The sequence below is a fragment of the Tyto alba genome, unplaced genomic scaffold (genome assembly GCF_018691265.1).
Source record: "Tyto alba isolate M040663 unplaced genomic scaffold, T.alba_DEE_v4.0 Super-Scaffold_1, whole genome shotgun sequence".
Lineage (NCBI taxonomy): Eukaryota > Metazoa > Chordata > Aves > Strigiformes > Tytonidae > Tyto > Tyto alba.
Window position 1 is genome coordinate 2,948,444 of NW_024881261.1, and position 26,022 is coordinate 2,974,465.

At 42.9% G+C, this 26,022-nt stretch overlaps 1 protein-coding gene across 4 annotated transcripts in view; it reads right to left on the reverse strand.

Annotated features, from left to right (window-relative positions):
* The window catches only part of PTPRE (protein tyrosine phosphatase receptor type E), a 110,029-nt gene that overhangs the window by 83,756 nt on the left and 251 nt on the right, over window positions 1-26,022 (reverse strand). Inside the window, exon 1 of one of the 4 annotated variants that reach the window (XM_042785991.1) lies at window positions 25,760-25,832. The exons of 2 other annotated variants lie outside the window; for them this stretch is intronic. In XM_042785991.1, coding sequence (XP_042641925.1) covers window positions 25,760-25,800 — 41 coding nt within the window. In that variant the 5' untranslated portion in view covers window positions 25,801-25,832. Of the gene's footprint in view, window positions 1-12,797; window positions 12,931-25,759; window positions 25,833-26,022 lie in introns of those variants that run through there. One more of the 4 variants, XM_042786048.1, reaches the window with a different exon arrangement.

Consider the following 26,022-nt stretch of genomic DNA (forward strand, 5'->3'; position numbering starts at 1 on the left):
TCCAGGCTGCTGGGACGTGTGCTCGTGCTGGTGGGGCTCCGAGGAGGGGATGCTGGAGCCCCCCTGGCTCCTGCTCCTGGGCTGCACGCCACCCTCATGGGGAATTTTCTTCTCCCCATATAACCAGTTGCTTGTGCCCACTGCCTCCTGTCCTTGCGCTCTGCACCGCGGGGGCGAGCTTGGCTCAGACTTCTCCATTACCTTCCTCCAGGTAGCTGAAGACTGCAGCTCAGTCCCCTCTCCTCTGGGCTCGTGCTTCACATCCTCATGCCCTTGCATTTGTCTTTGGCCAACGCCAGGAAGCTTTTTGATGTCCCTCTGCAGAGCATCCCTGCCCTCCAGCACAATCACCACTCTTCCCAAACCGGGGCCATCTGCCAACCCGCTGAGCGTGCGCTTCATCCCATCATCCAGGTCACTGGCAGAGATGATGCACGTGAATACAAGGCTGAACAGTATCCAGCAGGAAATGATGTATAAAGACCTTTGCCCTCGTGTTTGTTCAGATTAAATGAGGAACAGCTGCTGGGAAAATCTGACTTCAGAGTTTGCTCCCTGCTAGAGCGCAGTAGCAGTCATTTCATTCTGATCCCACGTGTCTCCAACGATAAGACAATGATATCACACAGAAGTCCTGAATGATCTCCTGGAAGGCCAAGAACATGCCAGGTTTCACTATCTACCTTACACAAGGTTCCACAGACATGAACTTATTTGGTAGTCTTCTTCATGACAAAATAATTTTTTTAAGGGTCTTGGCCAACATAAACTGGAAAAAAACACTGTGTTCAGAGGTCAGGCTTTGCATGCCTTCTATGTTTCTGGTGTACAAAGGATGTTTGTTAGGATGTTTTAGATGTACACAGAATCCAAAATCAGGACTATGTTAACTAACACCCAACTCTTGCACCGCATCTTAAAAAAAACAAAAACAAAAACCAACCACAACAAAAATTGCCGTTTGACGAATATGAAATGCTTTAAGACCCGCAATTATTTCAGCAGACTTCAACTGCTGATGTTTTGTCCATTTGCCACAAGTGCTCAAGGGAGATGAACTTGCAAATGTCACTACATCTCGATGCAGCAGAAATACAAACAGCTCAGCTCAGATGTTCACTGACGGGCGTGCAACTGCATTTACTTCCAATGTGCTGGTTACTCACCTGCATTAATGCGTGCATGAAAAGGGGTCTGCAACCCCTGCCTCCCCCCCAAAATAACTTCTTAATACCACTTTACATATGCCCCCCAAAGGCTTCTCTTTTAAGCACCCTTTTGCACCTGAAATTAATTGCATCTACTGAAAAAGTTGCAAGTCCTGAAAGAAACAGGTCAAGTGATATTAAAACTGAGCATAGGAAAGCTGAGGTTGGCAAGGAGCTCTGGAGACCACCTGATCCAATCTTCTATGGAAAGCTGAGCCTTAGATTAGATTTTTCAGGGACTGCCAAGCAAAGTCATGAGTATTTCCTAAATTTATTTTAGAACGGTAATTAAGAAAATGACTTTTACCCTGTGCTCATTAAGGAACTTCCTTTCATGCACGAATGAGATGACAGCAACTTTGAAGCATTCACTGCCTCTCCAACTTTAGATAAACTCACAGATGAACTCCAAATCATAGCAGAGAGGTGAAGTTGCACCAGACCAGATCCAGCCAAAACCCTCAGCAGTTACATGGGTTATCTCGGGAATCTCCTCTCCACTTACCTTCCCCTCGCCTTCAAAGTACAACACCACTGCCTAAAGAGCGGTGAAAGCTGCTTTGTGGGAAGCCTTAAAGGCTGTTCATGAAGCCTACATAATTTACAGACACTTCTCTACACCCTTTTGTCTTGAAGCAGCATATCAGGACAGCAAGATACATCTCTTCAACTGGATTTCCAACATGTTGGTACTTTAGTTATGTGGAAGTCCTCCCACGGGCAGCGACACGCAGCATAAATGCCATTTTCCTGGGGCTCATAATTCACACCGATGCCACATGGTGGTAGCACTACTAAAGGGATGGAGAGCAGCGAGCTCTCACAAAGCACATGGGGTCACATTCAGCTGCAAATTGTGGTATTTGATGTTCCTCTAGGAAGCCCATTTCATCTAGCCTCCCCAGAGCCAAAACAAGATGACACCATCCTCATTTCAAAGAGAATAACAATTTGCATCGGAGTTTTACATAACTCCATTCAGTCATTTTTCTAACATCTGTGCCTAAATGAAACAATGAAGCACAGTAGATGCAATACAGATGGCTTTCAAAGTCATTTAAAATACACAACTGCTATGGTTTTCATCACAAATGCATAAACTGGCCCTTAATAAAGCTGTATGTGGATAGCTGCCGCAAAGTCCATCGTCTTAATGGTCTACAGTTCACAGGAAATCACCCTGCAGCAGCATGTTTCTTGGTCTCAAATGAACAAACCCAAACCAGTAATTTATTATAATCTATTTACACAGCAACAGAACACAGTCGTTTCATGAGATGGTAATAACCATCTTTCTAATTCAGTCAAACATCTTATTCAAGGTAAGAGTCAACTAAAAACAACAAAAAAAGAAATTAAAGGACTTTTCACGTTTACTTCTCAACTGTCATTTGTGATTTTAAAATACAAGTTTCCTATGCCTATAACACATTTCCAGAAAACAGATATCCGTGGATTCCCAGGCCAAGGTTTGCAAGAGGCTTCTCATTGGAAACAAATCACTCCACATCTGAAGCAAAACTCAACCACCAGAAATCCACTGCCACCAGAAACCACGGAGGACAGAAGAGGACATGGGCGGGGAGGAGGAGGCATACCTGCCCTTAGGAGACACCTTGCCTTACAACGTGTGTCACTAATGCTTCCCCAAATACCAGCCTTCACACGTTCAGTCACCTTTATTGATCAGTTATACCAGAAAATAATATTGAGACTTTAGGGTTTTGACTGTAGAGCATGAGATGGGGAACGGGTTTGAGAAATAAGGGTGGAAGAAAAACAAATGAAAAAAACTGTAAGCCTCAAGCGGAATCATTCACAAACTAGGGAGGAAAATCCTGCAAGTCAAAGTTGTCCATTCACTGGGAAAACTGAGTTCTTGCTACTCAACTGCCGTCTCCACCAGCACCACCTCTTCCCTACCTGGACAGCTTCGGCAGATGACTGCCAACAGGCTACAGAATTGCAGCTGCTGTAGACAACTACATCGGGTTTTTCAAAGTGTAGAGTAGCTATCCATGGAAAGAGTCCAATATTTCAGAAGTTAACACACACACACCCCCCCCAAATCCCATCCTCAGTCAAATTGCTGAGCACAGCCATCTACACTCCTCCCAGATCCTGAGCAAGTTCTGTGAACTCCTCATGAATAACTCCTCCGTAGGACTGAACACTGCTGCATTCATTTAGAAAACAGTAACAGTATTATAACAAAATATGCTGCTCACAATTCTGGTGTAATAGCCTCAAACAACAGTGTAATGTCAAAAATGGCATTTTGCTTATCCTGACTCAAACAGTGAAATTTCTGCCTCTCTGTAACCAAAAAAAGTTTTCAGGTTTTCTTCTTCAACAGTAGAAGACCCATTTTTTCAAGACACGATTTTATTATGAAATAAATATTTCTGAATTGTTTTCAAGGACTTTGTTGTTTTTCCATTCTAATTACTGCATATTAAAAACCCATGCTACAGTTACTGAATCTGCACATCTGCCTACATCGTGCAAACCACACAGAGAACTTCTGCTTCCAGCAGACTGTGGGTCATTACAAAATGTCCCAACATTAATTCAGAGCTGCCTAAACTCACAACCATGAAACAAGAAAACCTTAGCATCTCTGCCACTACAGTTTATGCTTCTTCCAAAACAAAAAGAACCAACACAAAAGCAACTTCTCCAGTCTCTGGAAAAACTCTGCATTTGTGCAGCCTTGCTCCTGACAGCCTCCCCTTCCCAGTACTGGCTCCATCACCTTAACTGAGGCATCAAATTCTTACCTGGGACTGCATTATTCATACTACTCCTTGGACTTCTTCAGGTTTCCATGCTGATCAGCAGGTTTAATTCCACAGCAAATAACCAAAAAGAAAGAAATCGCCACTGAAGTAATTTAAAAGATGGCTGTTTGCCAGCTGATGACCTTATTTCTTCTGTTCTTTAGTATCACAGAATCCCAGGGTGGAAGGGACCTCAAGGATCATCTGGTCCAACCTTTCTGGCAAAAGCAGAGTCTGGACAAGACGGCCCAGCGCCCTGTCTGGCTGAATCTTAAAAGTCCCCAGTGTTGGGGAACCCACCACTCCCCTGGGGGGATTATTCCGGTGGCTGATTGTTCTTCACTGTGAAAAATTTTGCTCTTGTGTCTAGTTGGAATATCCCCAGGAATAACTTGTACCCATCACCCCTCGTCTTTTCCACGGGACTCCTTGTGAAAATGGTCTCCGACTTCTTTGTAGCCCCCCTTTAAATACGGGAACACGCTGCAAAGGTCTCCCCTTAGTAATTATTGTGGAGTACACAAGTAAAATGTAGTGCAGTACAGTCATCTTTCAGAAAGGTTTTTCTTCATTTCTGAATATTTATGTTGTATTAAGATCGGCTATTTAAAAGAAAATTAGTATAACCTAACTATACTTGCAAGCTATGTAACAGTGTCCATTTTAATGTATCATTTTCACAGTGTTTTGTTTTGGAATTTTCTGTAATAGGCGCTTTTCCTTTTTTTACAAAAGAAAAGTCTTTACATGCTTTTTTCCTCCAGCTTAACAAGGCTGCAAAATAAAGCCTTGGCTATTCAAATGTATCATTCAGATAAGATATTAATGGAAGGTCAATGTTTACACTTTGGACTGCAATCTCATTGAGGTCAAACACGTACAACTACAGTGCTTTAAAAGCTGCACTGTAATGGGGAATTGAGTTTCTAAAAATACAAACAGAAAACAGAAGGGCAAAACTCTTTTTCATACTTAACTTCTACGTGAAACCGCAGCATCACATGAATATGGATCTTGCATTTCATATATATAATCGCAAGTTTGTAAGGTGCCTTGGGACCTTTGAAGAAGGCACAGAATAAATGAAAATCATTTTAATTAAAAGGAAATTAAAGAGCTTCCTAATCTAGGCAGCAGTAGCAAATCCATTGAGACTTTTTAGAATATGGATCCTTAAAATTTCATTGCTTATAACCCTCCCTAATTCCAGCATCCTTCCCCCCAAAGGAGGCTCTGAATCTGCACGAGATCAGGTTTATTATGAAAATTCTGCTCTAGTTTCTAAAAAAAGATTTTGCTCTAGTTTCTAAGTGGCCAGAAGCACTAGCATCCACACAGAGCAAATAAAAACAAAGAAATGAGAAAGGGAATGTTTTTCCTCACTACAGGGGAAAAGAAGATAAGATTCTATTTTATGCTTTTAAGAAGTCACTTCAACACTGATTAAGAAAGTTGGAGTTCTCCTCCTTGACAGAAGACTTTTGAAATACAGCTCAAAAATGCAGTAAGAAGCCACATACTAAAATGTTACCACAGGAAGGGCTTCGTATTAGAAAACTCGTAAGACAGAAGAATGTGTAGGAGTAAAATAGGCATTATAGCTGTAATCTTTTTCCTTAGTGTTCTTACAACAGGAGGACGTTCTTGGTGAAGTCTCACAGGTCTCCCAGCATCTGCCCCTAGTTCACCATTGCCTATACCAATAAATAAAAGAACGAATTTGCAAATACTAGTAAAAATAAACAGGAATCTAAAACTAGTAATACTATGTTCATTTTTGTCTAAAAGGCGTTTTTACATGTATTTATCTCATTAGGCAATTCAATTCCTCCATTAAGAGGAAAAAAAAAAAAAAACAAACCAAAACAAAAACAAATCCCAACCTTGAGGGGAAAAAATCCAAACAACTGAACAAGAGGAACAAAAAAAGAAAATGGGCAGAACGCCTGGAGAAACGCTGCTTTGATTTTGACACATGGGAATAAATGGCAAAAATATTCAGCTAACCCTTTTTTTTTTTTTTTTTTTAATCCCAACATCTTCCATCTCGTGTGCAAATTTCAACAGCTGAGAAAGCATCCTACTCAATCTCCCCAAAGTGGTGTCAGCATGTTTTATGTAAATACTAGTTAACAAGGGATGTGTGTTTGCAGCAAACATTTTCGGGTTCTGCTTTAGAAGCTCTGGATTTACCCTCTGTGTCAGAGGAGAAATTGTAATTCTGAAGAAGATAATGGTAGATATACATAGAGGACATAGGAGATCTTTTTGTTTTTTTAAATAGCCAAGATGTATTTGTTGTTGAAGAGTTTGAAATAGTTATTTAACAAATTACAAGGAGGAGAACTTGATGACTAAGGTCTGCATCAACATGTGGCAATATACATCTTGAAAACAACTTTATTTTGCAACATCCGGAAATAACGTTAGAGTTTGATAACAGGCTAATTCTGAAAGGATTACTGAGACCAAGGCAATTTGCCCCTGGGACAATCAGAGAAGTGTCACAGGAAGCACAAACATGACAAGCTAAATAGTACAGGAGTGTGCTCTCAAAAAGGGATATCCAGGGGAAGCAACAAACTGAAGTCAGAATCTCGGGTTATTGGGCACTGCCAGTTCCCTCTACCCCAAGGGCAGTTCTGTCTGCGGCACCTACTGCCCCTGCCCGAGGAAAGGGCAGCTCCGTCACAGCCACCCGTGCTTTTACAGAAACACTGCTCTCCTCGTCGAGTTTCGTATTGATTTAGCAATAATTAGCTTCTTATTTTTCCTGTTCAATCTTTTCACTTTTGTCTTTGTGGGGCGTCTTCAAGACACAGCCGCCAGTTGCGATGTAGCCATCCAAAACACCCTATAACCATAGGGGATCTTCATTTCAACGTTGCGCTGAAAGGAAGCACAGCTCACAGCACTGGAAAAACAGGAGTGCAGCATGTGCACGAATACAAACAGCAATAAAAACAACATCCAAGATGAGATGCTCCTTTTTGTTCCCCTTGGTCTCTTCTCCTCTCCCTCCATAGCTGAGAACCACCTCACCACTCCGCACCGCACCACCACTGGTGTTGGCGTAACTGTTTGCTGTAAGCCAGCCTGGGAAACTAGCTGGCTTAAAATAAATAAAATAGAAATAAATAATAAATAAAAGAGGCCTCCAGAAGGAAACATTTCCCTGATCTGATTTACAGCTCGCAAATAACAGCATTATACATCTTCAGTGAGTGGCAGCTCGGGGGCATGAATAAGTAACTGAGGACAGGCAGAAACCTATTAACAATTTTTGCTGGAACAAGACATTCATATAACCAGAAGAGCCTTCATTCAAACTGACAAAACAAGAACACTGTTAGTTCATTTATTCCAGCTTTTCTCTGTCTTCCCTGTTTAGTTTGTAACTTTTCCTGTCCAAAAATCTCCTTCACATAACGGCTCCCTGTGGGCAAAAGGGAAGATAAACAGACCAGAGAGACCGACTGCGACGGGCAAAGCAGCTCTTCCTCGGAGCCAGGGAAACGCAGGCTTTGCTTCCAGGTCCTGCAGCCATCTCCATGCTCAAGTCAATTGTGAACCATTTGCAGAGACTTCAGAAGAGTTTTGTTGTTTTTTTTTTTTTTTTTTCCCAGTGTCATGCAAACAGAAGCATTAACCCCTCTCCCATCCCGGAGACCGGCACTGCCGGGTCAGCTCTGCTGCAGCGGTCGCTCGTCTGCAGCCTGGGAGCAGGTTCCACACCATCGGTAAGAGTTAACAAGCTATTTCCTTCAATCCCCTCTTCACAGTCCGTATGATTCAACTCTACACAAATGTGATAGATTGCATTAAATATTATTTAAAGAACGTATTTTTCCATCAACTAGAATGCCTAGAAAATCTGTTCCAAATGAGATGACACAAGTCAGTGGATGGCAATTTCTGGTTTTATTCTCCTTAGAATTTTATCAGCTTGAAAGAAAGGTAACTTCCAGATAAGTACATGCAATCTCCTGTTTCCGAGGCATTAAATTTCATCCACAATAGGATTCTCACAATCACATACCTCAACAGCAGGAAACATTTAAGTATCACCTTCACCATCTTCACTCTAGCACAGCCTTGCTTTAGCCTTAACCATTCCACGATCAATCTGTATGATTCAAGTAACTATTTTTGCGCCTAACATTGCAGTACAGGAGACGTGACCTCCTCCCTTATGACTGCAGACTTTCATGATAAATGTGCTTTGATGCCAAGCTAACCTGTAGGCTTTTCTTCCCTTCCATTTAAGAACAAATGTGATATGAATAAATTGTTTCTGTGCCTTAGTGCAGAAGAAAGTTCCAGCTTTGCATACTGAGCCGACTGGGGAAGACTCTTCCTTGGAGACCTGCAAATGTGCAGGAAGGAGGCCAGCATCCTCCAGAGACTCGCAGCGATGCTTTAAAGAGCAAAAATGGGTTCCAAGTTTGTCTTCTGTAACACTGAGGGGATAAATAAAAGCTATTTCCCACAGGGTACACTTCATGTTTGCATTTACACAAAGTTTCCTTCATTTGAATACACTGTATTTGTCCCACAAGGACTTGACCTTTTTGCTTGGATGCTGCTATCCTAAAACCTTCCTGTAGAAACGCAGAACCATTATTTGCCAAATGTGGGAGATGAAAACTCAAACTTGTAACACTTATTGCTTATTTCAGCTATTCTTCCACATGATTATCCAAAAAGAAATGGTGAACTTCGTTCTTCCTTAAGTCATTATTACTACTGGCTCCGGGAGCATGTCAGATGTTCATGTTTGAAGACTGGATAAACAACCAGAAATCCAGATGCAAGACAAAAGCTACTGGTGGGAGGGTGAAATGAAAACGGATAAATCTCCTTTCAAAAATACGAGATTTCATATGGACTGTCACTATTTTGCAAAAGTATGATGAGGAAGGAGTTCTACAACTCCAAGCTGAAACACATAATTAATACTGATATATTTGCTGAGATCTCCAGGAGTTGCTCCAGGCTGCGGATGATCACCAGTACAGTGACTCCTGCCACCTCCAGAGTCCCATAATTTCCAATACATATATTACAAGGTTTTTTTCAGAGTGAGGTCCACATACGGCAGGATTTTAAAGTCAAGAGGTAGACTTGACTCTCCATGGGTTCATCTGCTGCCCCAGTCTCTTCCACTCCTTCAACAATTGAGAGTTATGCCCAGCTTTTGGCACAGACTGTCTATTTTTCCATGAGGAAAATACCCTCTGTGACTTGGTTGACTTCAAAAGGCTCGAACAACAGAGCCTGTCTTTCAGATGAACCTTTCCCTCTGGTACTGGTGGTCAGATAGGCCTACAGAGATTAATTCAACTCTAAACACCACAGAGCTAGAAATCAATCAGCTCTGCAAGACCTCTTCTGCTTGGGCGTTCTTCCCTCTCACTTGCTCTGAAGTTGAAGGAGGGGCAGAGACGGTGATGGGACCTGGCAGGCAGCTTCACAAACCAGCAACAAAGACGGGAATCGCTCAAGAGACTGATGGGCCACACCAAAAACGACTGTCCACGCTCCAGGGATGCGGCAGAAAAATCAACACGCAGGCTCCTGGGCCATGCGCGTTCCTCTGCTCCACCTCTCTGTGGAGCATAAAGTGCCCCTACTTCAACCACAGCTCCCAGGGAGATCTGCTTCAGGGGGACAGAAACCAAAGGGGTCTAAGTTTTAAATACCTCTGACTGTTCTCATCCTTCAACCTAAATTCCGGGGCCCTCAGGAAGCCGAGACCTCAGAGCTACGACGGGTTCAGCAGCTTCCCACTAGCTAAACCACAGCTGTAGGGGAAAACTGAAGAGAAGAACCACAGCCCAGCCCAGAGCCTTCAGAAATGAAATGACGGCACAAACTCTGGAAGATGAGGACTATTAGCAGGTAATCATAAGCTCCTCTAATTATTACAGATTTTTTAAAAATCTGTGTGAGACAATATGCAGAACGTCTGAGTCACTTTCTTTGATGGCAGCAAACACATCTCTGCGTTTAAGGAAGGATTTTTTCTCTCTGCATTCCCCCTGCATTTACTGTAAGGAGCAGCACCTTTCTATAGCTCCTCTTCTCCAAAACCTACGTTTGCCAATGAGATTTCTTCAGTCATCTGGCAAATTCTGTACATGATCATGAAAAAGAATTTTGACAGCAACACTCACCTCTTCTTTTAATGGCCATTTCCTATCTGACAACTATCCTTGTCCGTCTAACAGGCACAAATGACAGAAATATCTTTTCGTTACCAGGAATGATCACTTTATGCCTCTAGTGACAAATTTAAGAAAGCTCCTGTACAAACCACCCCCACCAGGTTGGCATCAGAGGCACTCTCAAAATGACATAGCTTCAGCCTCAGAAGGAAACAGCACAGAATGCACAACATTAGCCCAGATATCTGGCGCTGTTAGCGTCTTAATACCACGCAATAACATACTCGGTATGTTCACAATACCATGCATTATTTCACAATATCAGCAAACTTTTTATTTCAAGGGTAGCAGAAGTGTTGCTGAAATAGAGTCTGCACAGACAAAGCTGGCTGGTTCTTGTGAGCTACCAGCAACTGAGGTTAAGTCAGCAAGACTGTGCAATTAATTTGTTTTATGTGTTGTGCAGAAACATTGTAAAATGAAAACCAGAATATTTTTTTTTTTAAATGCTAACGGTAAACATGTTATTGAAGACATAAACAGAGAGAAGGTATCCCCCAAGAGATGAGCCAAAATGAAGTGTAACGTCGCCCAGACACAGCCCACCCACACGCAATAACAACTGCTCAGCATTCCCAGCAAGAAAGTTGTTCCTTCTCGTAAAAATAACCCCAGAAAACGCCCCAAATCTACTAAATTAAACCCAGACACCATCAAACTGGACTGTTGTGTTGAAGTACCGTTCAAGTGCTTTCCTTCAGGCTGGAGCAAGGGGTCCCTGCCTGCCCCGGGGCATTCAGTTAACATGAAAGAACATTTTTAAATAAAGTTTTAAGAGACACCTAAGGAATAACGCCTGCTAACGTTATTCAAGGCTGGAAGGAAAAATAGTTTGGATTCGGCTCTCTGGACCACAAGGCTATGACATAATTTTAGCTCTCTCCAGGATCCAACATTATAAAGGTTCCTCGTTCATTCAGATGCAAGTGGAAGATCTGAAAGGGGTTTTTAAAGACTTGATCCTTCCTGGCCAAAAGCTCACAGACGGACACTCAAGACCGTCTCAAACAACATCCATCATGTAAAGCTATGCTCAATGCTCCCTCTTGCGATGCCATTGATTTGCATAATTTATTCCCCTTTTTTACTTTCTGCTGTACCCTCTGGCAGGACATCGACACTACATTAGCTGGTTTCACTCGTGTTGAGAATTATTTTTTGCTGAACTTTTCAGATACAGTGGTGCACCACCAGCAGATAGGCTGTTCTGGCATTAAGAAAACAGCCTGCATCTTCAGTTAAAAAAAAAATAAAAAATGGGGGGATGCAGAGAAATTTCCAAAATAAGGAAAGCTAGCTGTCCACTTGGCATTTTCTTATATTGCTCAGGATACCAGGTCAGAAATATTAAAGGCTATTTCAAAATAAAATGCAGTAGTGGAATCCCAGAGGCCCAATAACAATATCCTTTCCCCATTGTCCTGACTTTGTTTGCTTGGAAACAAACCACATGAATGATTCTAGTGTTTCAGAAACTTTGTAAACAGGCAATGCCTCATTTGCCCATTCTTCCTACAAAAAGAGATGACAGCATAGACATATTTAATAGCTGCTTGCATACCTTGGGAAAAAAAAAAAAAAATAAAATGAACAGCTGCCAAACAATCCAGAATCAACATGGCCTACAGGGATTCGGTACGGAGAAATCTCCTATTTTGGGGCCCAGCAACACTAGGGAATTGCTGCCATAAACATAGTCCTTGCTCAGTTATTGAACTTTGCAAAATTAAAATAGACTAAAAATAAAACCCCAAACCAAAGAAACACAACTTTTCTGTCCCAACAATTCCAAAATTAATTTTACTACAACAATTACCAATTACCCCCACTTACTATCCTGGTACACCCTGAATTTGATTATGTATTTACCATGACCTAGGTATAAAGCTATTTTAAGGATACACTATTTCACTAATTCATATTACCACACAGCTTGTGTTGCAAATAAACAAGAGTTTCAGTATTTAAAAACTCTGATCAAAGAGCAGGCATGTGATGCAATTGTTTATATGTTTCCAGGGAGACCTAAAAAGCTAGAAAACAAAGACCTAAAAAGCTAGAAAACACCTGTTGGTTTTAAGAGGTTCCCATGGGAGTTCTTAAACATGGAGTTAAAAATTAGACAAATACCTCTGCGGTTTCTGAGTTTTGTTTCCTTTTGGTCCCGAAAACTAACAGAATCTGTTTAATACTTTTTGAAAATGTAGTAGCTACTGCTCAGCTGCTGCAAACCCCGAAGCAGCAAATTCTGACATCCCACCAATTCCCAGCAAACGCATTAGTTCTTCTGATGTTTACATGCTGTATCATTTCTAACTATTGATTTCAGATGCTGAAACTACGCAAAAAAGTTCCCCATTTCCTTCTGAGATCAGAACAGTCTTTTGCAAGTGCATTTATATTCCATAGATACAATTCACTAATAAAATATTAAAAAAAAGTAGACGAATACTACAAGGAATCTTTAAAGAAAGCCTAATGATATTAAAAACAAAACAAAACAAAACAGACCTTACTTGTGAGAAAGATAAACATATGTAAAAGACAGACATAAGCCCCAGATACTAAAGAGTTGATACCACCTTTGGCTCAGAGAAGAGATGACTTCCCTACACTCCGGCCTTGCCGTAGACAGGATGAAACAAATCAGTGCTGAACATGGTCATTTTTTCCCCTCGAGCTTTGTTGCTTCTGTCCCAGAGGAAAATTCTAGTTTCTATGCAGAGATAAAGATTGCTGTCAGCCCCTTGAATCAGACACCGTGAATAGCTTCAGTGTTTGGCAGGGTATGACGAGCGAGCTCCAGAGCCAGTCGTGTTGCCCAACACAATGGGTGTTTGTGGTTCCTCCAGCCAGGGTTGAGCAGCAGCCCACTAGACATCAACAGATGCGCTTGTACCACCTCTGGTGAAAAATACTCCAAAGAGATACAATATTTTCTTATAAGATTTCAGCTTTTTCGTTTCATCCTCACATTTCGAAGCCACTTTCAGTAACTACCATCAAAGCCTCAGAGTGTCTCAAAATGAAAGGCAATCAAGAAATGGGCTTATCTAGGTGAAACCTACAGCCCAGGCAGATTCAATTCATTAAAAAATGAAGGCAGATCTTGCTATAAAAATCATTTTTATGACAAAGTCTTTAATGTGCCTAAGGAGGCCTTTGCAGGGTGTTCTTTGGATTCAGGTAGTTCTCACTCAAAGCAAAAAGAGGAAAGGCCATCACCCTTACCAGCTGCAACTTCTGCCCTGTACCTGGTTATACAGGGAAGGTGATGACCAGCAGAGTCAGGAATTCACAAGCCCACTTCAACTTTTCAAACCCTGCCCCTTCTGTTTTTTGTTTTTTTTTTTGTAGCTTCACCCATCTGCCACCCAACCCAGGCATCATCACAGCCCTCTCTTGAATTCACAATTATCTGTTCTCTTTGTCTTGCCTTTCCCCAAACAGCTGTTTCCTGACACAAGCCACCTCCACCCCTGTACACTAAGCACCAACAGGCTGAAGTTTCACTTCAAGTCTTCAAAAACACACCTCGTTTTATTCCCATTCAAATAGTCCATGGACTTTGTCTACCAATATTTTATCAGGTTAACATTGTTAGTCGTATACCAGAAAAAAATGCATTAAAAATATTTTAGTCTATCTGTCTTGTTCTGTTGGCTTTGATAAGTTTTTAACTCAAAGAATCAGACTCCATATATAAATAGTTACAAGTAAATACATAAAGTGTACATTACCCAACGCTGGAACTCAACCAGTTAATCTCTGGGTGCTCCCTTCCCTCCTCAGAGAGAGGGACAAGGTAGGACAAGTGTCTTGAGACCCAAAGTTCTAGCAGAAACCCACAGGTTGTCTGAATTATCCCTACAGAAGAGTCTCTCCAGCAGCTAAAGACAGAGTTTCAGTAAACCAGCCTCATAGTTTAGGGGTACAGTGCTGGGGAGCACACACACACAACAGTTTATAAACTGGGAAATACAAGTTTTAAAGTTTCCAGTAATATTAAAATAGCAATGTAACTAGGTTCCTAGAGCTTGTATTTGTGCTTGGGATTGCCGTGACCCACAGGCAGGCACTTGGCCTTGCTGAACTTCATGAAGTTCACACAGGCCCCCCTCTCCAGCCTGTCCAGGACCCTCGGGATGCCATCCCTGCCCTCCCCCATATCCCCGCAACACACAGCTCAGTGTCATTGGGAAACTTGCCGAGGGTGCATCGATCCCACTGTCCCTGTCACCACCAAAGATGTTAAGCAGTGCTGGGCCCAACACCGACCCTGAGGAACAGCACTCATCACTGCTCTCCACTTGGCCATGGAGCTGTTGGCCACAACGCTCTGAGTGTGACCACCCGGCCAACTCCTCATCCACCGAGTGGTCCACCCGTCAAATCCACGTCTCTCCAATTTCGAGACAAGGACGTCACACGAGACAGCATCAAATGCTTTGCACAAGTCCAGGCAGATGACATGATCCTACTGCAGATTTTACTACCAGATACCTATTAACGCATCCCACCTGTCTGCTGTCCCATTGACCTTGAATCATTAGCCTCTATTTCTTGGCCATAAAAAAAAAAAAAACACACCTACAGAGAGCAGCAAATGAGGATATGCTATTTTCTGTAATAGAGCCCAGACACTTGGAAACCGCTTGAACCATGTCAGGCCCTTACTTTGTGTTTGCTACAAAGCTGCTGTTCCTGTTCTCGGTCATGCGATGGTTGTTACGGGGCTTCACGCTATGGGCAAAAGCCCAGGGATGAGGACGGTAACGCGGCAATTCACTTCCATGCAGAGAGCATGTATTTTGGGGAAGTAACTGTCACGCATATGAGTGACTGACAGCTTCAGAAATGTATTTTCCAACAGCTTAATAAAAATGAAGCCAGGTGGTTTCAATCAGTGAAGAGATTTACTACTTGGATGCAACAAGGGTTGAGAGCAGCAGGACTGTCAGAGCCTCTCACCAACACTGTGAAAAACATTACTGCATGTTGAATACGTTAAATGAATAAGCAGAAATCCACCGACCTTTCAACATGTCTTGGCATAGTAACATCATCATTTAAGACGTTAAAAGCTGCCCAGAGCACTGTTGGATAGATATGGGGCTGTGTCATAGCACAGGACAACAGCTTTATGTTCAGCTGCAAGAGAACAGGAGAACCTGGAGGTTTTGAAGGAGCCTATAGAATCACAGAATGGTTTGGGTTGGAAGGGTCCTTAAAGATCACCTCGTACGTTTATTATCAGATGTAAACTCCTATGTTTAGTAGAATTCATTAAATGTAAGAGTTTGAAATATATATATAAATTCAGGTATGAAGGAAAAAGTATATAACACACCTCTGAAAACTGGTGCACAGCTGTGAACGCATTTCTAGCTGGAAAACTGACAAAACATCAAGACATCGCTTCCCCCCCCCCCCCCCAGCCCCCCTGACAGCTGGGCCTGTTTCTGCAAAGGGCCTTTCGGCAGGAGAGTCCCTTCCTCTCCCACGCTCCGGAGCTGGTTCCAATTACAGCTCCCAGCGCCGGCAGCGTCCCGCGGGGGCAGGCAGCCCCAGCCCGGCTTTCGGAACGAGGTGCCCGAGGGAGAAAAGCTCAGGGATGGTCTGTCCCCAAACCACACACTGAATTGTTTTTAGGGGGCTCAACAGTTTCTCTCTGGAGGGGACGGATCTCGGCAGGCCAGAGCCAGGCTGCACGGGAACAGTGGATTCTCCACCCTCCAAGGAGTTCAAAATAAGCTTTGTCTCCAAAAATTGAGGGTCCTACCTTGCCACAAGAGCCAAGGTAAATAAATGCACCATCTCAAAAACCAAAGTATTTTTCTGTTGTTAATCTATTGCTAGAATACTTTTCATCTCATTTTATAAGCAGGATAATTTCTCCTTTAAAAAGATATGCCAGAGCCCTCCTCCAGAGGGAATTTTCTAACATAATCTTTTTTTCGCCTTTCCGCATTTCATAACCAGCCACCTTTAAGTCCAATTTCAATAAAAGTACACAGAGTAAAACTGTCCTTAAAGGACTTCTTCAGCACCAAGGTATCCTGCACAGTATCAATTACTTCAAACATTAGTCCTGGATGGATTGCAGGGGCAGGCTGGAGATAAAGCAACAGCAATGCCCAGGCTTTATACTCTCTTCCTTCTGAGAGTCCCTGTGTTTCATTTCTCTTTTATTCAATCCCCAACGAGGAACAGAAAGTACCTCCGTTTCCTACCAAGGCTGACGGCTATGAAAATGCCCACTGAAGTCAAATATCAGTTAGAAAGCACAATATCCCACAGAAGTCGGTATATTATTAGGGAACGGTACGGCGCAAGCTGTTTCCAACTTTAAAACCAGTATTTCAGTCTCATTTTCTCTCCTTCTAAGATACAGAAGACGCCACGGAGGATCAGCCACTGCAGGATCTTTTCTTGTCACTTTTTTCAAGCAAAACCAGCATCAGCAAGATAGATATTACAGCTGCTAAAACAGATGTGAAAGAACCTGGTAGATGAGGAAGGACAGAGTAAAAAAAAAAAAAAAAAAAAAAATCTGAAAGATACTGTGCACGATTAACCTGCCAAGTTTTACTATATTTAAATATAACATTACCAGAGGAAGAAGCAGTACGCAGACCTGCTGATGGGACAGCGGCCGACTGGCAGAACTGAGCCTGAAGGGGTTAACTGCATCCAGAGCTACGCTAGACAAAATATGTAATCTCTTTTGGAAGGCATTAAGCTTTCATGTTCAAGAATAAACTGCTAACCAAGGGCCCTTAGAAATGTAAAGCACTGTTTACAGAGCAAATTTTGAAGGTTCAGTGATTTTTTCAAGGAAATTATTCAAGTTTCTTCCTCTGAAGATCCTGGTAAATGAGGCCAAATTTCAAGGGCTAATAGTTTGATGTAGTACAGCAGTTCTGAAGCTTTTTCAGCACAAATTACAACTCAGTCAAGTCCCATGTACATATAACTTCTAAATAACTTCTGCAGTTTGCTAGTCAGAGACATTAAAAACAAAGAAAAAGTGAAGAATCCGACTGCCAAGAGCACATCCCTCTGCATCCCAGGTCAAGCCACATTGTGCCTAGGTGAAACAGAGAGGGACTGAGTGGAAGAGGAGCAAGTCTCCTTGGAAAATCACACATTGTAACAGCACTAATTATCTCAACATCACATCTTCCTAAATTTGTTTCTATTAGTGTAAACTAAGTCATGCAAATAGGTCATTATTTAAATATAGTTCCCTGTTTCCACCTTTTCCTTTCCTCCCCGCCTTCCTAGAAATATTTAAGTCACTAAAATTTCCTCTCCCCCCAGCTCTGCCGGGAACCAGAGAGGTGCTGGAGGTGGGAGGTTAGCCTGAGAAAAACTGATTAGAATTAAGTGTTGTATCTGTGGCCTTGAAATGTGCCCTCTGCCGAGTTTTTAATTTGGCTTTTCAAGACTGATCAGCATGTGTAATTTAAAAGCAATTTGAAGCAGCAAGCTAGGTAGTTTGACTTAAAATTAATGAGTTTTTGACAACTGCAAACAAAATGATAATGTAAACCCATTTAAACTCATCCTTATATTTAACAGGAAAAGCATATATCATTTTAACTTGTTTATACAGAGGCTTTTGGTTTGCATTATGAAAGCTTTTTTGCCATGGTCTTGCTCTCAGTAGCAATTTGCAAACTTTGCCCGATTGTACAAGATTAGTAGAAACACAGGCAACAGATACATTAATACCGGGGAGTAATTAAATATTTTAAGTGGCATTGTGCAGTATGATTAAATACATTCATGAAACCAAATCTAAATTTAAAAAACCTCAGAAAGTACCCGAGATATTGTTTAAATCAGTATCCTAGTGCTCTTGAAAAACCATAGCACTGCAGCTCAAGCAATATACAGCTTATTACAGAAGAAAATAAGGCTACGAAGGCAAAGAAAAATAATCAAAGGACAAACAGCAGAGAACAAGATTAAGGGCAAAAGCCAATAAAAATGGAATTTACCAAAAGAAATAAGCAAGGTGAAAGAAGGGTTAATAGATACATTTGTATTGGACAAGATTGGTTTTGTCTGCTTCTTTATTTTTTAATTTGCACTGTTAGCTTGGAATTCAGTTGAGAAACAGCTACGGGTAAAGAAATCGGCATGTTTAGCAATGCAATCTGTTAGGAAAAGAATAATTTGAAGTATACTTTGAAAGGTTCGCACACTTCTAACCAGAGTCTAACATCACTGGAAGTCTAAAAATTGCAACTTAAGCACACCAGGAGCAAGAAGAAAGCTAGCTCAGGTAAGTGAGACAAGAAAATATCTTAATAAGTTATGGTAAATTCTCTGCAGATTTTACACACAGATATGCTTACAAATTGCCACATGATACCAAAAATAAATTAAAAGACAGAAAGGTTGGTTGAAAAGTGAATTGCCCATCTAAGAAACAAATTAAAATGCATCCCATGTAGTAGTGAAAACTGCTTTGAAGGTAAAGAATTGCAGCCCTTTGTAAGGAAATATTTACAGAGCCTTTATCAAATGTACCGAAAACAAGAGGGTCCTTAACCACAAATTCTCATTGTTGGCTTCAAGTCATGTTTACATGGGCTTTCTCTCATTCACCAAAGAGTTATCTTTTGTTTCTGATAAAAAGTTTCATTAAAAGAACCAAGAGAGGTAATAAATTACAGGATCAAATGTCGGGATAAAAGAGGCCATAGCCTGAACCTCAGGGAGCGTGGGCCCACCCTGGGCAGGACACCCGCAGACCACGGGGCACCACGACCCTTTGGTTGCAAGGCCACAGGCCAGGGAAGGGCTAGCTCGATACAAATAAATAATCTGTCCTCATTACAACCCACATTACAGCACATCCACAGGAAAGCGATGTTTAAAAGCATCATGCTCCCACAATTCACCTCAGCCTGGTTACGCCGGCTGATGATCAAAATTACACCGATAGTCTTCAGTCAGTCCCTTGCAAGGGGCACCGTCATGAACTACAACAGTGCTCCGTTCTAGCTAAGCTTTCTTTAAAAGTTCAGATGAAAGAGATACTGATTTTGCTGAAGAGGAAGAAAACTCAAAACCCACAACAATTAAAGAATCACCCGACCACCAAGAAACCTGAAACCCATTGGTCCTAAAAGAGTAAGATCTTGTCATGAATGTGGAGTGGCATATTTTGTTCTGAATTATCCTCTGGTGCCTCCCGAACAATAAAACCTAGAAATAGGAGGAGACCTCTTAGTTCATCTAACTCCCTGGCTGTGGCAGCAAAGTTTATCCTTCATCTTATCTAATTATTCTTTCCTATCTTTTATAAGTGACACGAGTAACTCAATTTTCACTTGCTTCCCATTCTAAGTCTTCTGCTATCTGCTTTTTCCTAAAAATTCCTAGTACTATTGACCCAAAGCCTTTTTGAGACTGCATTTTTCCTGGTGATTCTTGACGTTGCTGCATCCTCGCTTGTGTGTGTTATCTGCAGTGAACAGCAGCGCGATTGCTACAGCTTCCTCCAGCTGCTGGGGCATCCCAGTGCTCCTGCCTGAAATAGCTGTCTCTTCTCAGCAGCAATAATCCAAAAACTGTCATTTCCATCACTCATATATGTTGTTCAGTTTGTATATCATCTCATCTCTACCTGATTTACGGTTTTGTTTTTTGGTTTTACCTGCTCAGAACTCTCATTCTTACTGAAAATCACTACTTTACATTAGAAAAAGAAAATCTCTGATAACCGAAGCTTTCAGGACTGAGCACTTTTTCCTTTTTACAGTGAGGATAAAATGGATAGAAAAGCCCACAACTGAGCTCTGCCACATTTCCCAGTGACAATAAGCTGTCACTGCAAGCAACAAACTACCCCAACAAATCCCTTCCCGGCTTTATTTCTTCCCTTAGCCAGGAAACACCTTTGAACACAGACACATCGCTTCTGCATGGGCAAGCTCTAGATCCCCACAAGCAGGGTTTTACTTTGCCACTTCACCAGCGAGCCACGAGTCAAAGGAAAAAGGGCATTTTCAGGGCATCGCTGTTGGACAGGAGGTGTACTCAGTGGCCCAGCAGCCACAGCCCCAGGCTCGTCCCCTCGCTCGCTGCCTGGAGCAGGAGGATAGAAAAAAGCAGCCTTTAATGCTACACTTCTTCAGGGAGCCGTTTCACTGGAGATAATCGGTTGGCTGGCTTACTTAAGAATTAAAATCTGAGCACACTGCGATCAAAATACAGTCCAACAGCATCACCCGCTCCCATCAGCAAGAAAATCTCCCGTCCAATCTTCCATTTCCCAGAGGCATCCTCTGCAGCCACCACAGAGGATTTTGGCAGGGAAAAGGATATCATCGATGGAATACCTGCAGTAAGTCAACTGAATTAAAAAGCACAACACTGTGCACGTGCCTTAAAAATATATTCCATGTTGTGAATAACTCAAAAATAAATGCTGTACAAATACTTCAATAAATTGCTGCTGATGATCTTCTCCTAATCTCTGTCTTATCAGTATCTCATTTCAGCTCTAGCTTACACGAGTTTTCTGGTCTGTTATACATATATATTTAAAAGATATCTACATTTCAGCAAAAAGTTTATAGTAAATACCGGCACTTTTTTTTTTTTTTTAATATTAACCCTTACAGCATTTCAGATTATACAACACATACTGTTACCAAACAGGACAAGGACTACACCTGGATGAAACCTTGTGCAGAAGGGCACAGGCAATAGAGGAAAAAAAGATAACATTACATTTAAAAAGGATGCAGAAAGCCTGCGCAGAGAAGCCTGGAGGCTACAGCCACTTTTCATTCAGCTTGAATTCTGCTGCATCACATCGCAAATCAGCTAAAGCAGTGTCTGAATCATTCCCCAGGACAGCTCTCAACCCACAAAACGAGCATCACATACAGAGTACCCATACACAGTGCTCCACAAAGAATACGTAATGCAGAACTCTTTAATAATGTACCAATCCAATTTACAATACTTTCGGTTACGGGGCACCAAATTATATTTTGGGTTACAGAGGGATTCTGCCTTCATTAATACTGTATGAAGAAATCAATAATGAAATGCCTATCAAGAAACAAAGACCTGCTCGCTGCAGGCATGGCAGCGGCAGCGGCTCCTCCGCTCCTGCTCCCCGGCCCGCGAGGACGCAGCAGCCCCGTGCCCGCTGGAGGTGAGGCGAGGAGCCAAGTTGAAGTTTGCATACGTGATTCACCAGCAACACGGCATTGCACTGTTTTTACTACTGTGTTTATACATCAATTTAAAAAAAAAAAAAAAAAACAAACACACCAAAAAAAAAAAAAAACAACCAAAAAAAAAAAAACAAAAAACAAACAACCAAAAAAAAACTACAAAAAAAAACAAACAAAAAAACAACAACAAAAAACAAACTAAAAAAAAAAAAAAAACAACCCCCAAACAAGTATTTCCTTGAAATGCAGTCTCCTGCTTACATTCCAGGATAGGGTAAACTGCACGGTTACCTCTAAACTCAAACATGACCATTACGGGAACAGCTTTTCCGTTTTAAACAAGCGGCAATTTCTCACACAGCTCTCCATCTACTTCGAATGCACCACTCCCGCTAATCCTGACAAAACTCCAAAGAGCCCTTTACACCGCTCAGTAAACTCAAGCATGTAACTGCGTATCCAGCAATCTCTTCGCCTTGCCCCCTATTGCTATGTCTGACACAAAAATTGAAATGCCAGCATCACGCGCCTCGGCACGGGGGTACGTCTCGCTGCATGGGGGGTCGCTGATGCTCTCCCCATTCTCTGGGCGGGAACGAGACCCCAGCCTGCCCCCACCTCTGCTCCCCGCTGAGCTCCACCACCACCAGCCAAGCCGGTCCCTCCATCCCTCCCCCCGGGGCACCAATGGAATAGCACCTTCTGGCAAAAACAGCTGGTTTCTCGCCAGCTGCTTTCACCGAGATATTTTGAGGGTACTTCAGATATAGTCATTTACCTTAATGTTTCTATGTAAAGGCAAGATTTTTTTTTTTTTTTTTCCACTAAAGCATCTTCATTCATTCCTGATGGCCTTCAAGTGCTCCGATACAACCTTCAGACACAGGATCTCCACCTGGTGTTAAGCCCTGCCATAAATCTATGCTGAAGAGTATTTTGGAAATAGAGATTGAAATACAATATCACATTTACAAAATGACAGTATCATTCAAAGGAGGTACAAACATAATCCTCAGTTTTATAATGGAGCAATTTCTCCCTCAGAACCTCCCACTCCTTCAGTGAGCAGGGGGGGGACTGTGCTCACATCAGTAAGGCAAACGTTCAATACTCCTTTTTATCTTTCTGTTTTTCATCCTACACTGCATTCAGCACTTGCATCGCCTCTTTTGTTCTTCATTACAGAATGACTGACCTGCTCCGAAATCTTGATGAACAAATTTACATGACATCATCAAACGTGAAGAAGTATAGAAGCACTTTACTGATAATGTGTGTAGCTGACTTCTCCAAAAACACCAAGGACATCTGTGACAAGGCAGGATTGCACCACTGACTTCCTGCAGCTCTTTTTCACTTTGCAGTTTGTCAACCCATGTCCACCCATTTTTCTTCATATAACCTCTTAAATGAAAGAGAGAAAGGTCACCAAGTACACCAGTCGAAGCATTACTATCACATACTCAAAAACTAGTTCAGTTAATAACACAGCTCTGCAGCTTTGGTCCGTAAACCAATGGCTTCAAAAAAAAACAACTTACAGCACAACTTGCCTTACAGAAAAATCAAAAAGCACATGACGGGCACAGTGCAAAGCAGGTGTCCTGCAGTCACCAAACTTATTAAATGAGTGCAACTTTTGCTATAATGAAGCACACACCATCCCGTGAGAAAGACGCCAAGAAAATACAAACTTCAAATACCCAAAAGCCACCGCTGTCCCCTTGCAGTTGGGAACGTGCCAGAGCCCACTTAGCCCGTGCCAAGCGAGGACCACAGCTCTGCCTGTCCTCAGCTTCAGCTACACGAGAACTCGCGGGGAAGAGGAAGGTCTTACACAGAACTCAGACCCGCAGGGTCCCTGAACCGTCATCCTCCAGCTTCCCATAATTTCAGCCCACATGGTGCATTTCTGGCATCACCCAGGCTGTATAATCCGGGAGCTGGGAATGCAACGGAGGGTGGGGGAAGAAAAGTAAGACGGAGAAAAACAGGGATTCAAGACAGCTGTTCTGGCAGAGGTCAGCCCTTCACTCGGATGAAAAACCCAGATTGACCTAGGTAACAGGCAGATTAACATGAACAAGTGGAAAAGGCGAGAGAAAGCAAGACACAAAAGCAAAGTAGGACCCAAACGTGCTACAATTATCCACTTTGCACCTGCACTTCACAGGCTGAGGATAAATTACTGTAGTCCAAACAGTATCACCACACTGATCTGAGGAGTATAAAGACATTTGGTTTTATTAAAGGTGTCAGGAAGCTTTTAAACTAGAAATTCATTTTTTACTTGAAAGAAGGTATTAAATGTATTTAAGGAATACAGAGTATGCTAGTCAAAGCACAGCAAGCAAGGAGGCTGGTGTAACAGAGCTCCTATGTATTTCTTTTATTTGTGAGCAAAGACAGAGCAAATTAAAGGAATCAAACACTACACCCACACCATTTTGTTTCTCTCATTATTTTTTTTCCCTTCTCCTCCCACATTTCTAAAACAACTGATTCCCTCACTTAAGAAAACAAACGTTTCTAGCTCAACTCCCTTCACTCCCCTAACATAGAACCCCCAAATGTGATGTTTGCATCCGCACCGGCCAGGCCCCACTCACCTGGGAGCCCTCAACCAGACGGTCTCTACTCATCCCACCTCCATCCCTGTCCCCTTCCTCGCTCAGGGCACAAGTGCCACCACCCCCAGCACAAATCAGGGGCAGGCTGCCCCACAAGCTCCCCCCCACCCCAAGCAATCAACAGTAATTAGTAATTAACATTACCCCGTTAGGGACTCCTCAAGGCCTAACCTCCAGCAAGAACAAGATGGGGCTGGTGCCACCAGACCACCCGCATCTTCCCACATCAAGACTTAAATGGTTTCTTTTGTTACCCAGCAAAGTAACTGGGAACAGAACATGCCTCCTAGATGAGGAGAGCACATTATATCCACATAAAAATCTCCTTTCAATGACATAGAGTTTCCAGCTGAATGTAATTAATTTTCATCAAAAGTTACCTTTTTTTTTTTTTTTTTTTTTTTACAAGCCCCAAAGCACAACATGCAAAGAAGCTAAGATTACCATGCACATAATAAGTTTCGATTCTCAGCCTCTTTATTTCTACTTTCCAGGTTTTCTCATACAGCTTATAAGATTTTAGAGAAAAAAAAGCTCAATAAGCGATGTCATTTCTTTCAACTCAGCAGTCTCTACCCCTTACAAATCAGACACTGGCAGTGGTTTAGCAGCTACACAGTTGAACACACAGCAAATTGCCTCACTCTATGGAAACAGTCCACAAGAAGGGTAAAATTAAAAATGAAAAAAAAAATTGAGACACACCCTTTCTCAAACAAAAAAGTGTTCAATCTCAGCAGATATCCACTAATGCTTTTAATAACCTGCGATTAAAGTGCAAAACAAAAAATCCAATGATGGGAGACAGTTAAAAGTTGTCTTTACATTATTTTTGTGAGGTTTGTCATTATTTTTCCCAGTATTTTAAATGAAACCATAAGCAGGGAATGGGGGGGGGGACGGGACGCACAATACCTTCGTTTTTGGAGTTAATAAATTCAATTTTTTCCATTAAAGTCCCATTTGATTTCTCCCTCCCAGCCTGTATAAGGAAAATACAAAGGTTTTCAGCAGCTGCAGGATTTACACCTACCTCCATGCAACCAGGTGCTTTCCCTGTCAGCGGGATGGCTCTGCCCCAGGGAAGGGGTCACCAGGGAACACAGAAGCAGCAGCACCAACACCAGCTCCCCCAGTGACCCCCTTCCTCCAGGCACCATTTGGTGCCAAACCCCGGCGTTTGCCAGGGCACCGGACTGTCAGCAGCAAGAACCGGCCAGTCAACGTAAAACCAAACCAATAAACGGCATCAGCGGAAACGTACGGGTTTTAAACAACGTTAATCTTGACCAAGGGAGAGCAGAAGAGTTTGTACCGAGCCATGTCTCCCCCTCAGTCACTGGTCCTGCACACCTGAATGCTGCAGACACCCCCAGCCCCGCTCACCTCGGAAACCGCTGGATGAAAACGGGGTGGATACGCTGACAGGAGAGAAACACCACGTTAAAGCTGAAGTTCTCAGGCGAGCCCCGTCCTGGGGGCTGGGGAAGAGCCCGAGAGCCCAGGCACCGTGCCTCCCAGTTGGGTGCGTGGAGGGCAGGTAAGAGGGATGCCTAACAGCCGGGCACGCAACGCTTGGCCCGTTCCCTTGGTCGGGACGCATCACCCCAAAACCCAGCCTGGTGTAACAGACACACACCACCACCCCACCACCCCCCAGCCACCTTGCCTCGACACGAGGGTGCCCACTGCCCTCTCAGCACCCACCCCTCCGGCCTCTCCAACGGGTTAAGCGGCACGGCAGTCATTCCCGAGGACGGGCATCCCGCGGAGAAGGGGACACGCGTGTCCCCGCCCGCCCCCCCCCCCCCCCCCCCCGGGGCCACCCCTGGAAGGGAAGCGCGGCCCCGGGCGGCAGCGCGGGCAGGCAAGGCCGGCCCCGGGAGCCCCGCGGGAAGGAGCCCCGCGGGACGGCCCAGCCCGCCGCGGGGCTCCCAGGGCATCGCCCGGCCGCCCCTCCTCACCCGGCG